Source organism: Ostrinia nubilalis, chromosome 21, assembly GCF_963855985.1.
Source record: "Ostrinia nubilalis chromosome 21, ilOstNubi1.1, whole genome shotgun sequence".
Taxonomy (NCBI): Eukaryota; Metazoa; Arthropoda; class Insecta; order Lepidoptera; family Crambidae; genus Ostrinia; species Ostrinia nubilalis.
The window spans coordinates 8379139-8392211 of NC_087108.1; the positions used below are offsets into that span (position 1 = coordinate 8379139).

General features: G+C 35.9%; 1 protein-coding gene across 1 annotated transcript in view; it reads right to left on the reverse strand.

Moving 5' to 3' along the window:
- Nucleotides 1–13073, reverse strand: part of LOC135082465 (tetratricopeptide repeat protein 28) — a 97699-nt gene that overhangs the window by 17829 nt on the left and 66797 nt on the right. Inside the window, exon 7 of the mRNA XM_063977260.1 lies at nucleotides 9220–9445. Within this exon, the coding sequence (XP_063833330.1) occupies nucleotides 9220–9445 (226 nt within the window). The remainder of the gene's footprint in view (nucleotides 1–9219; nucleotides 9446–13073) is intronic.

Sequence of the window (13073 nt, forward strand, 5' to 3'; positions counted from 1 at the left end):
AATGAAGGATAATAAAGTGATGTTTCTTTTGATAATAAAACAAGATGTAGATAAAATAATCGTAAATTTTACGGATTTCCTTAAAAGAGAGTAAGTAGGTAGTTACTATACGGATAATAATGGAAAATTTAGTCTTGGTGAAGTATGTAATTACTCCATGAAACAGGACTCAGGTCAGTCAGATTGAAGTTAGTTGGAAAGAAAATGGTCTACTTTAGATAAGGCCTTTATGCATTTCGATAAACCTATGGTCGGATACTTTCCGGACGAGTGAACGCCAACGAGCTGGCCGCGTGGTGGGAAAACCGCCTTTATAAATAATACTCGAATGAGACGTACGTTTATCAACCTTTATTATGTTCGCTTGTGAGCCTTGTTTCTCCAGATTATTATTCGTATACAATACGACGCTCATGTACGGCCATTATGCAGCACTAGTATTCAGGTTGCGCGGACCGCAATTTTGTTTCTTTTAACGATCATTCATTCCAATTTACTGTGGTGGAGCTGAGAAATTCTCTGTATTAATAAAATAATTCAAGTTTACCCGATGCTAATAAAGCTTAATAATAACCTCTGTCCACAAAACAAAGATAAAGCAAGCGGACGGGTGATAATCTGAAATGATGATCGACGTGACTATCGTATGTGTTAAATATAGAATCGTTTTTTCTCAAGTCAGATATTAAGTTTTATACCTTCCATTGCAAATACTGGTAACGGGCCCCGGCTGCTTGAAGCATAAATAAAATAAAAGTATAGACTAAGTTGATTTTTAGAGTTATCAATATACGATCGGTATTTATGTTAAAAACGAAATAACGATTGGCGAACATGAGAGCCGCTTAAAACTCCATGATGACTTTGAATTTGTTGGGAATTTGCAATTCATGAATATTCATTTTGGCCGAGCTCCCCGATCAGTCGTAATGCTCAGAATATAATCGCCGAGAGCATTCTTAACTTCGTGAATTAAGAACATTTATTGTATTTTCATGATTCCTAAAATCATATTTATTGAGCGTTCATTTATATTATGTTCTCATAAATTAGGAATCGAACATTTACGAGTTAACGTTACGTTTTTAATTTCGAATGTTAATAAGGTCTAAATTATATTTAATTCCCTTTAGTATCATGAGCGAATTTAAATAAGGTAGGTCATCCCTTTCGCCTATTAATCAACTTATTAAATTAACGTAAAATGTAGAAACAACATTTAATTAATAAACATTCCAAGATGGCGCCAACATAGGCTTAAGAATGCATAGATAACTAAAGTGCATTCAGCAAAGAGTTCGTAATACAGTGTGAGTCACGTTAAAGTGTACATATGAAGATATATGTAACTAGACCTATTTTTATCGATAAAAAAGAGGTCAAAATTTTTTTGAGATTTTTTTTTTAATTTTTATAGAATTTTTTTCTTCCAATGATCATAGCAAACGATCATAGCAAATGTTGTGATAGGGATAAAGACATGCGATTTTTAGTTTTACAAAAGTAATACGATAGAAAATAATAAAAAGTAATAAAAACCACCTATTATAGGGGAATTTTTTGGAGAAATTTATCAAATAACCAAAAAAATACGAATTTTTAAGCAGATTTTTTTCAAAAAGTATCATTTTTTATTATTTGTTGGCATTTTTTGTGTATTTTATGTATTGTTTTAGTATTGCCTGTTATTTAGCATTATTACTGTTTTTATTTTATCAGGATATACCGCTTAGTTTAAAAGTTATTACGTTTTCTTTACAATAAGTAATTGGAAGAAAAAAAATTCTATAAAAAATTTAAAAAAAATCTCAAAAAATTTTTGACCTATTTTTTGTCGATAAAAATAGGTCTAGTTTCATCTATTTTCATATGTACACTTTAACGTGACTCACACTGTATATGCGTAAGAACTGGTAGGGCAAAAAGCGCAGATCATAACAGGCCACGTGCGTGCCTAATCAGTAAGGGCCCGCGTAACAGCCCGCATCCTTCTCTCATAGACAAGTACGCACATCAAGCTAGACATAGCGTCTTATCTCTTTGTAATACGGGCTATTTTGCAATATGTATAGTATGATGTGCTGTCGTATGTATGAAAAGTGTTTGAGATATAAAAAGACGTGTCGAATGGTTAATTGTAATAGAAGAAATAAACACTATCTACCTAGATTATACAAAAACCCTTCACATTCTACTACTGAGCGAGTTGTATGCAGATGCACTTATGTAAGCATCGGTAGACTGGTTAACCTTTTTATTTTTATGCTAATACTACAAGTATTGCATTTCTTACAAGATACTATCTTACTAAGTACTCGCATTACCTAGATTTTTCAGGTTTTCCAAATTAGCTCTACCTCTAGGTACTTCAAGCTATATTTTGCCGTAATAAAACTATCTTTAGCAACTAAATTACGTTTTTTCTTTACTCTAGCTAGATTACATGTTACATTTATTATGGTAGGTTAAATAGACTGCAAAATGTTGACTCCAACTTGTGGAGTACTCAGAACTAAAGGACGCGGGCAATTTACAGCATGTTTTAAATACGATACTAAAAAGGCAACGAATGTCGTAAATGCGATAAACAAATAGCTCTTTTTTCTTAAACTCACGAGACGAGAAAAACCACTTTCATTTATGTGGGAAGGTAAGTCCTGTATTACATAATCTTTCGTCGATTTTCTTCTAGAAATACGTACAAGTTCCTATACAGAAGCGCTAAAACTGTTTAACTCTACGTACCGTGATGTTAAAATTTTTTTGAGATACAGGCTTAGGTATAGTAAGTACGATATTATTAGATTGATCGAAACAATGACTCTCTAGATTCTCTATCTTGGAAGAAATGGATCAAAATAAAAAAAAGACCACAAGGTAAAATATAATGTGATGATGATGATTTAACTCAGGCGATAATTTGAACCAATGTTCAATGGTACAGAAAATAACATGTTACATCATATTAAAACTCTATCTAAATTTATCTAGAGAAACAAAAAAAAAAAAACACTTGGCAACCGCAAGAACCGCCCATAAAAAGTGTACCATCTAAAATAGGCATCGTTTTAATTATTATCAGCTCGCGAGATAGTATGAATATAAATTGATAAATTCTCCGCAAATACGTTATGTCATACGCACTTCAATTATTCTTAATAAGGATGTATTGGCATATCATGAGAAGTCATAACTTGTTAGGCTCTATACAGACGATGCAACTTTAGTTAGACCATGTTAAACTAAGGCAAAGTGTTGTACTCGTACATATTTTTAAGAATATCAAGGAAAATGTAGAGTCGACAGATCTGTGTTTGTCAAATGAAGAGGATCAAGATACGAATGCGAAAAGTGAATTTAGCTGGCGAGTAGATCATTAGAAAAACTTTGCTTATACGTCATCGTCAATAATAACCAAAAGAAGGATTACATTCTGAATAAGAAACAACAACAAGTTGAATTTTGGACGTGTGCAACCCCTGAAAAGGGTCTCCACAAAATGTATGTAGTTAATAAAGAATATGAACCAACAAAAGAGCTAGTTCTGTTAAAGGCCTACCACGTTTGTTCAATTTCTTCAATACCACTAACATTAAAAATGTCAAGTGTTGCCAATTGTCAAGCCTCGGAGATCAAAATCGCTACGTCTGAACAGGGCTTTAGTGGTCTGTGAGACCCCGCACCTGCCTGGCATGGGCGGGCGCGGCGAACGGGTTATCCCGGCATCCGCTAATGAAGGCTGGCTAGACCCGCATGTTACTGTCGAATTATTCGCGCACTACGCTCCGGCGAAGGGTTGAAACATTACATACATCACTCAATGCTTTTTATTTCGCAACGAAGGAGTTAAGACGACAGCGCGACCTCGTTGTGAGCTTTCGCAATAGTAATGAAGCTTGCAAGAAATAGCTTCTTTTCAAATTAAACAAACAATCGCATCGCTTTGGAGGCGACATTTGAACGGGTTCATACAATTTCTAAACTACTGCTCCTATAAATATAACACTTTACTGTAAATATTTTAGAGCTACGTACCCGTTCTCGCTTTGTGAAAATGCGCAACAATTATGTCGTGACTTGCTAGCAATTTAACTGATGATGTATGAGCAGATATGTATGGATGACATAATACAAAAAGTAGCATAAAACAGATCACATCCGGAGTCTAGCGTTAATTAATTAGGCATTAGAAATGAGTTGTGTGCGGTTGCGGGGTCACTGGTCGTGGTCGCTATGCTTCACTGTACATGGTTATTAGTTTTAGGGGCCCGTCATTCTAGGGGTTAAAAAACCCTATTAAAGGTAAAGTTGTTGTAAAACAACATTTATTACATCCAACGTAAGGAGAGAAGAGAGAAGAAGGATCTTAATGTTTCGTCCGTAGATTATTAGGTCAAGCGTCAAGGTATGAATATCAATAAATTATTAGGTAGGATTTATAATGCGGGCGGACTGTCGATTAAAAATTCGTTGAGTCATTTGAAGTCGTACAAAGTTTTTGGCAAACGAACTCAAATCTGATTCTGAAGTCGGTGCTTTTTGCAGCAGAACCTTTCCCCTGCTTCGGCTGCCAGCTGTCCGTTTTTTCAACATCCGCGGGGTTGGTCGGGTTACTGGGAAACTAATTCCCGTCGTCGCGAACATTTCGCGGTTATTTTAAATCGAGCGAACTTTTTGTCGGCCGCCGGTCGCGTGGAACGTAAAGTTAATATTTTTTACGACTATTTGTTCGGATTGTTTCTCGGGTGCCGCCTCGTGATTGCGCGCTGTAATGAAACTGGACGATTTGTCGTGTCGGAATGTACTGCATATAAGACTATACATTTTTGTTTCAAATCAGCTCTTATTCCCACTACATAAGAGTCTGCAGTGCTTAGCTTGATGTCCTGTCGTCTGACTCTTGCGACTGAGATTAGTTCAGAAAATATTATACATAGACACAGTAGTCAGTACTGATCTTCAGAAATTTTAAGTACCTACGCAGCTACGTTCATATTTCATACGAGAAAAGTTTCAAGAATCATAGAGGTACTAAAAACTTAGAAGTACCTACCTAACTATAGTTTATTTTTATTACTACTTGTTAAAAGCTATCCAAACTAATCGGAAGCTGTAATAAAAAGCTGTAAGAGCCGATAAGTGTAGGAACAGTCGTTGACACGTCAGGGTATAATTTTTGTTGCATAATAGCACGTATTACAGCTAAATAAAAAGCTTAACTTTAGCTTGATGTGCCAGGGTAGCTTTTAAAGTAATAAACGACAAGCAATAGCGAAACAGGTGTAATTGAGTGGAACTAAGCCTGTATCAGTAATCCAATATGAGTGGGAAATTGCTATGTAAAGAAACTAAATGGTATAAACGCCAGGATTCAACCGTAAGGATTTTTATGATAAATAGGTAATTTAAAAACACTCCACAAGTGCCTGAGTTAATACTAATCAAACTGGTTTATAAATACAAAGTGCAACATTAAAAATCCAGATTCCAGTCTCATATTCAATTTAAATAATTCTTTTGCATTCGCTTCGTGGGTGGCTTATGATTTGTTAATGAAATTCATTCGAATTTCTATACTTCAAAGGTTTATAAGGAATACTTATCTAACATCTTTATATTTTAAACGTAGATGAGCTTTTATATCCTCTTAATGACTGTTATATGAATGTGATACAAATAACGAAACCATGCTGAAAGTAGGTACCAGTTTGCTTATCAGCTGTAATTAATTTTACGATTGTGTATGGCAGGGTATTTATAATTGTATAAAAAATCTCAGCTTAGCTACAAGACTAATTGGTCTGGGAGAAAATGGGAGGATCACTTGACACAGCGCAGGAGTTGAAGTTGGTGCGTTTACCGCGAATTAGCATTAGTGTGCGCGCGCCGGCGCCGATCAAAGGCCCCAATAAAAAGGGAACTTTACTATTTGTAATGTTTCTTTTAAAGCGTAATACAGATGCCCTGGCCTCCCGATAAAGCAGGCTGCTGAATGACCAGCTTATGGCGGTAAGCGCATTTAGCTTTTAATCGTGAGCATTCAATAATTCTGCTTTACGTCACTTTACTTTCTTTTAGATTCCTTTTTAGGCGCATTCCTAATGGATATATCTGTTGATGCGAATTCGCCTTTGTAGGGTGGAGTTTATGTGCGATCGGTTGAAAGATGTTTATTATGTAGAGTCAGGATTAAATAATGAAGATGGATAAGTAGTTTATTCTGTTTTAACCACAGTTTTAACTAAGTATCTGGTCTAATAAGATGCACGACATACTTAATTAACAAATTATGTAATCTTAGCTGTAACTATTATGATCAATATTGGTGACCACCGTTGAGATTACGTCGCCAATATTTATGCGACAAATATCTATTTCGCGTTCTTCAACAATCAAATCATCCAATATACAGTAAACTTAACAGATTATCCGGTTTAGTTGATACTTCTTCTTATTGGTCTCGCAAATCTCCACCTTGCTTAGTTATAAGTTATCGCAAATTTATATCCATTCAAGCCCCTGTACACAGATCGTGCTTCCTTCCGCTTTTTTCTGTTAGTTTTGAGTCCCTGATTCTTGCTCCGACAGTACATCTTAATTTAGACGTAAACAAGGATGACCACAATGCTGATATTAAATTTAGACAGATATTAGATGAGAACTGGCATGATTGGCATCATCTTTACTGCGATGCATCTAAACACTCACCAACGGGTCACGTTGGAGTTGGCGTATTCCATCAACAATACCGAATTTTACAACAAGTTAAACTTCCTCCTGAGTCGTCTGTTTTTACAGGGGAATGTTTTGGAATATTTAAATCCTTAGAGTATGCGCTTCTTATGAAATTAGACAAAACTATTATTTTTTCCGATTCTAAAAGTGCTTTGCAAGCATTATTAAAATTTCCGTTTAAGAGTAATACCAGTTATCCTGTTATCATGGAATGCAGACAATTATTATATAAATGTCATTTAAACGGTTATTCAATACATTTTGCGTGGATTCCTAGTCATAGTAACATTACAGGAAACGATAAAGCCGATAAACTAGCCAATGAAGCGATTGAATGTGGAGATATTTATCCTTATACTAATTATTGCCATGATTTAACAGCAGCCCTTCCCAAAACTTATCTCAGGTCTGCCTGGGAGGAGAATTGGGAAGTGACTAGTCAATCTAAGGGGAAGCATTATAAGCTTATTCAACCATCTATTCCTTTTAAGCCATGGTTTGCTAAAATGAATCTTTCAAAAAGGGTTACTACTACTTTGACAAGAATGAGACTTGGACATTTGTGCACTCCAGCACACTTGGCCAAAATTCATGTTATAGACAGTGATATGTGTTCCTGTGGGTCTGATGTGGGAGATATGAACCACATATTTTTTAATTGTTGCCTTTATGACCGTTCCTCTTTTATTAACTCACTTTTATCCATCCATGTTCCTTTCCCTACCTCTATCACTTGCCTCTTAAATTCTAATGATTGTAATATCTATAATATTCTAGCTGCATATATTACTCATAATAATATTAAGTTGTAAATAGTGTATATATTTTATTTTTTAATATGTAAATACTTGCTTTTGTTATCCTTATCTGCTATAAACAATGATCCTATCAAATAATCCTTTTGTTCCGTTTCCTTCCGTAATTTTTAATAATTCGTTTCCCTACCTTTTAACCTAATCCCACCCTGTCCAAACCCAATGTCCGCAAAACCAAACGCAAAACATACGCAAACGCAAAACTCAAGATCAAGAACCCTGTCGTGGCTAAACGCAATCCGCGAGAGCCAGAAAGAAGAAAAAAAAAAAAAAATATTGGTGATTTTGACATATTAGTCATTGAATATAGTATTCTAAAAAATTACTCGTGTATGTCTGAAAAAAAAATATTCCATGAATCATAGACTGTGCTTTGCAGCTTTGTGACAACCCCACGACCATTTACTACGTTTAAAAGCGAATCACCGTTTTATGCCCCTCTAAAACTTATTGTGGGGTCCTTTGTGACTATTAGGTTTGGTATGTGATAGTTACGATGTCTCTGCAAAACTTAAAAATACATATGACACGGAGTTTAATAAAAATATACTTTTTAAACTTATTTTTTAAAACAAAATCGTTGTAAAATCTACGCAGCGAATTGAGTGATTTTTCTTTTTAGATGCTGTTTAAAACCATGTTGAATATTAAAGAGGCACACGGAAATCTTTATCTGGTAATAAAATACGATACCTTTCATATAAACACTGTATCAACGCGTTTTTATTTCGCCTTCTCTCGAACGCATTAGTAAAAGAGAAACTAAAATATTGTTTTACTACCATTCTCCATGTAAATATTTCCATTGTAATATTATATTCTAGCTCAGTTTCGCACGAGGATTTGCTTTATATGGCATATATTATGTTTACCCGATAATTTACGGCGTTCCCAGGGCATCTGGACATGATTGAATGTGCCTCCATTTCTATGGCAAAGAAACAAAACGAGAGTAGAGGACGCTTACGAAAATAAACCGTCCAAGTTGAAAAAACCAAACACTCACAGTTGTTAAAAACTTGACGATTTAATTCTGCAGTTGAAGACGAAATTTCGACGAAATTGATGCAATAACTTTGTTGTTGCTTTATTGTGAGAAGCGGAAATTGTTATTTTTAATTACATTATTTCGTTCTTATAACATAATTTGCAGTGTTTTTGTGATGAAGTTCTTGTACCTACGTAGTTGGCATTTTAAAATTGGCGCAGAAAGTTCCTCAGTTAGGTAATGTTGTCGGTATGCAAAAAATGTTAATTAGGATTCAATTAATGTGCATAAGCTAATTACTGATGCTAGCTGCAGTCATTATTCGCTGAAAGTAGTTTTTATTATGATTTACTTTCTTGGCTAACAGCATAATTTTTCCGTGCTCAAAGCGTGTGTAACTAAGGAACTTTAGTTGATATCACGTTAATGACTCCGAACTTTCATTTCAGTAGCTACGTGCATCGCTTGCTCTGTAGCCAAGTTACTTGGCAACTGTTAAATCTTCCCGCATAATCGCCTTTAAAGTGCATTTACTGACTTTGTATTTGTAAGTACGACCCTTAGCTGAATAATATGCTACCATCTACAGGCCACAAGGTCGCCAAGTAACTTGGCCAGGTCGCCAAGTAAGTACATTCTAGCCTTATATGTCAAGTTAATTTAAATAAATGCATTACTTACTTTGCACTTCATGGCCAACACGAGTTGGTATCTGTGGGCGGTCAAGGCATCCTTGTAGGACCCTTGGCTGAAGTACGCAGCGCCAAGGTTGCCATGCGCGCGGCACTCGCCCGCCGTGTCGCCAAGGGACTTGGCGACGGCCAAGTCTTGCTGCATGTAGTTTATTGCAGCGTCCAGCTGGCTGAGCGCCCAGTGAGCGGATGATAGAGCGCTGAAGACCGAACCCCTGGGGACAAACAGGTTTTCTTTAATCATATTTGAAATCGAAAATCATAACCATAATGTAAGTATCTGATATTTCTGTATAACTATGTCTGTGTATTTAAAAACAATAATATTGTCAATTAATGTACACGAACTTTATATGCACGTATAGTTGTTGCATTTCACAAAGGCGAGTGAACTTTACATTTGGATAAGCACATATTTTAATTAACCATAGAAAAAAGCAATGTAAGAAACGCAGTCACTACTTGTTTTCTTCTTTTACTTCAAATATAATCGCTTAATGAAGCAATGATGAGGAAAATGCATCCGTATTACCACACACACACCAGCGTAGTACCTACATGTTATGCTTCCTTCTATACCGGCAAATAGTCCTAATGAATTCACAAAACAAAAAACAAGCACCGGGTACTTTTCCAACTCTCTCCGACTATTAAAAAGTCGTTTATATGCAACCTTCCCTACGTTTCATGTTTCCGACCTTTGTCGCGGCTACAAGTAAATAGTCGGTGTGAAATCGATTAAAATGATACGGGATAAATATTTTAATTCGTGCGGACGCTAATGAATCACTCGGACCGATGTAATTTGACATCCCACTTTACACCTCTGCTTCGGAATCCAAGATGGTCGATATTCTGATACACAAGGCACAAGATAAATAATTTGGGATTTATTTTACGAGCGCGCCCGAAATGTGCGTTGAAGAATAATGCGGAATATTTACCATAAATATTTTTAATATGATCTCTTTCAGATGAGTTGTGATAACTTGGACTTCTTAAATTATACATATTACGTTAGTCTTTATACGTAAGTGTATTTAATTAACAGTATTTATGGTCAAGTAAAAAATACTAAATACTCATTCTTTTATTGCATCCAATATGTACAGTTATTCAACAATTTAGGTAATATTTAAGATCGATACGTTATTTAATTTACGCATTTCTGTTCTGTCCAGGCCCGTAAAAAGCAACTACACCTGGAAGAGGCTTTTAAAAGTTATTGCATTCATAAAGCACATCCTCAATTCATTAGAAAGTACTTACTTCCAGATAATAAATCGTCCGTCACACAATCTAATCTGCGATGATCGCTGACATTCCGTTAATCGTTAAAATTCCGACTCGGAATAGGCCGGTATCGATACAGATTCGATCCATCAAAGCGAGATAACATCGCGGCGAGGTGTGGGTTTCGACGCGCGGCCCTCGCCTGACGCTGTAAAGGGCTGACACCTTTTTTCATCCGTGGAAACGTACGCGAAGGAAGCAAGTTGGTTTGTAGCAAAAACATTGTGCAATTAGTATTGTGGTGTGTAGCAGAGGAATAAATCTAGGTACTTGTTGACTAATAAAAAAGGTAAACCTATTTTAAAAACCTGCTGAGTTTTCCAGTATTAAATCTGTGTCTAATCTGTAAAGTGTACATTTAGTAGAGGAAGAAAATTGTTTTGTATGATTATGAAACTGTACCTACTTAAAATAGACATTTTGCTCTGTAATCTTTTACATAAAGTTTTTCAGCTCTCGTTCGACGTAATTATTACGACTAGTTAACAATGCAAGATTAGTTATTAACTAATTAATAAAATGTTGTTGCATCTAATAATAAACACATAATAATCAAGTAGTTAAAATCATGATAATTAAGTTTTTAAAATATGTATTCTAATTAAGCAAATAAAGCGCCAACCCTGCAACTCTCGAGTTGACAATTTTGGTATCGTGAGTTAGTAATGTGTTCGCGATGTTGCCCGATGAGGCTTATTTGATCAATGTCCGAGGGATTTAATGCACTCTTATAAGCTTATAAACGTCGCTTTTAAGATTAACCATACGTGTAGTGTGAATGGTCCTGTAAGAATTGCAACGTTAATCCAACTTGAATTGGTATTTGTCATGTGTAACTTACAATGTAAGTTTAAGTAGCGAATTTTATTATGAAGGCAAATATCTTTTGTTAATCCTTATTTCCGTGCTTAATGTTTTATAATACTTATCTGAAAGTATTAACTGTCTGTCTGTCACATTTTCAAGTTTAAACCATTGAACCAATTCAGATGAAAGAGAAAAACACAGGATGGTTTTTACCTTGGTTTTTGAACTTTTTGAAAGGTTGACAAGCGCTATAATGTCTAGTGGGGCGCAGGCAAAGTCTATGGAAAATATATTTCCTACTTGCAGATTAAAACGAATGTACAGCACACCAAGCTAGAAATCTCTAAATAATTTAGCCGCAAGATATACGCATGTGTTAAAATGAAATTCCCCAACGCAAATCTAATTCCAGGGCTTGTTATTCTATGTTTATTTCTTTGCTTTTCAGCTGTATCTCCTGCAATTTCGCAGCGTCTGCGTTAGACGAACGAGGCTTCCGCCAGGGCCCGGCAGGTGCTAAATAAGACCTTATCAAATGCCTAGCGAGCTGCTACAAATTGTTTCTACACGGCTGTAGCTGGACGAGAGCAGCCAAGTCATTTTTTGAAGTTGGGCGGACGAGAACACCGAAAATGGGACTGGGAAATTCCCTGAAAATATATTTTCATAAGAAAAAACTGATCCACTAAGAGAAAAATAAGGTTAAAAAAAGTTGGGCAAAGAATTTATACAAGCCAAGCAAGCAAGTGTGACTAATGCAAAAACATACTATAGATACTTCGACTGCAAAATTAGATGCGAGTAGGAAGCCGAACTGGCAGATGGATCTCCTGATAGTAAGTGTAGGATTCCTTTCGAAAATTTCCAACAAACCTGAACAAAATGGATTGCCCCACAGAAAAAGCTCTAAAACTGGACAAACCGCTGCTAATGTCTCCAGACAGTTGATTATCTCGTCAAAATAAACACATTAATTATGTATAAAATGGGCTGCTTGTTCTCCCCGTGCTATAGCCCTCTCGCCGCCTCGCTACACAGTACACACACGCACCCGAACAGTATCCTCGAACTTTATGCGCCTGCTGCAAGCCCCGTTAATGATCACATTCTTCAGGCCCTCTTTCTGTACTTTACATTTTTAAAACTACTAACCGACGATTTATATATCGATACCAAAAGATTTTATCGAGATGTTTTAGGATGAGAGTAAAGCGGCAGGAAATTGCGGCAGTTGGAGTTTGGAAGAAGGGAATAATTAAACGAAATCGGGGCTTAATGTCAAATAATTTGGCTCGGGAATCGCATTTACATTTCGATTGTTGGAGCTGGATACGATTATTGAATTTAAAACCAGTTAGCAACATAAAAATATTGTATCAATTCCGGAAGATCACTTAAAACACTATAATAATCCAATTCAATATCTTTATATTGGATCGTTTTAAGTGCTCCATATGGCTTATTTCATGGTCTGATAGCGTGGTGGGGCGGCGTATAGCCGTGAGCGCAAGGAGTCCCGGACTCGATTTCCGCTCGTGTTGATTTAGAAAATGATCTTGTCAGCATTGTCTCAGGTTAGTGCTGAAAGACGCTCCCGGCAAAAATCTGTTGCATATTGTGATTAAAAGATGTATGTACTGTAGGTAAAAAGTAAATATTTTTTAAACACAGCGAACTGAAAGAAGACCGTAGACGGCTGTTCTCGATTGAGTGGTAAGATCTAGAATTTCTAGTATTCTTAGG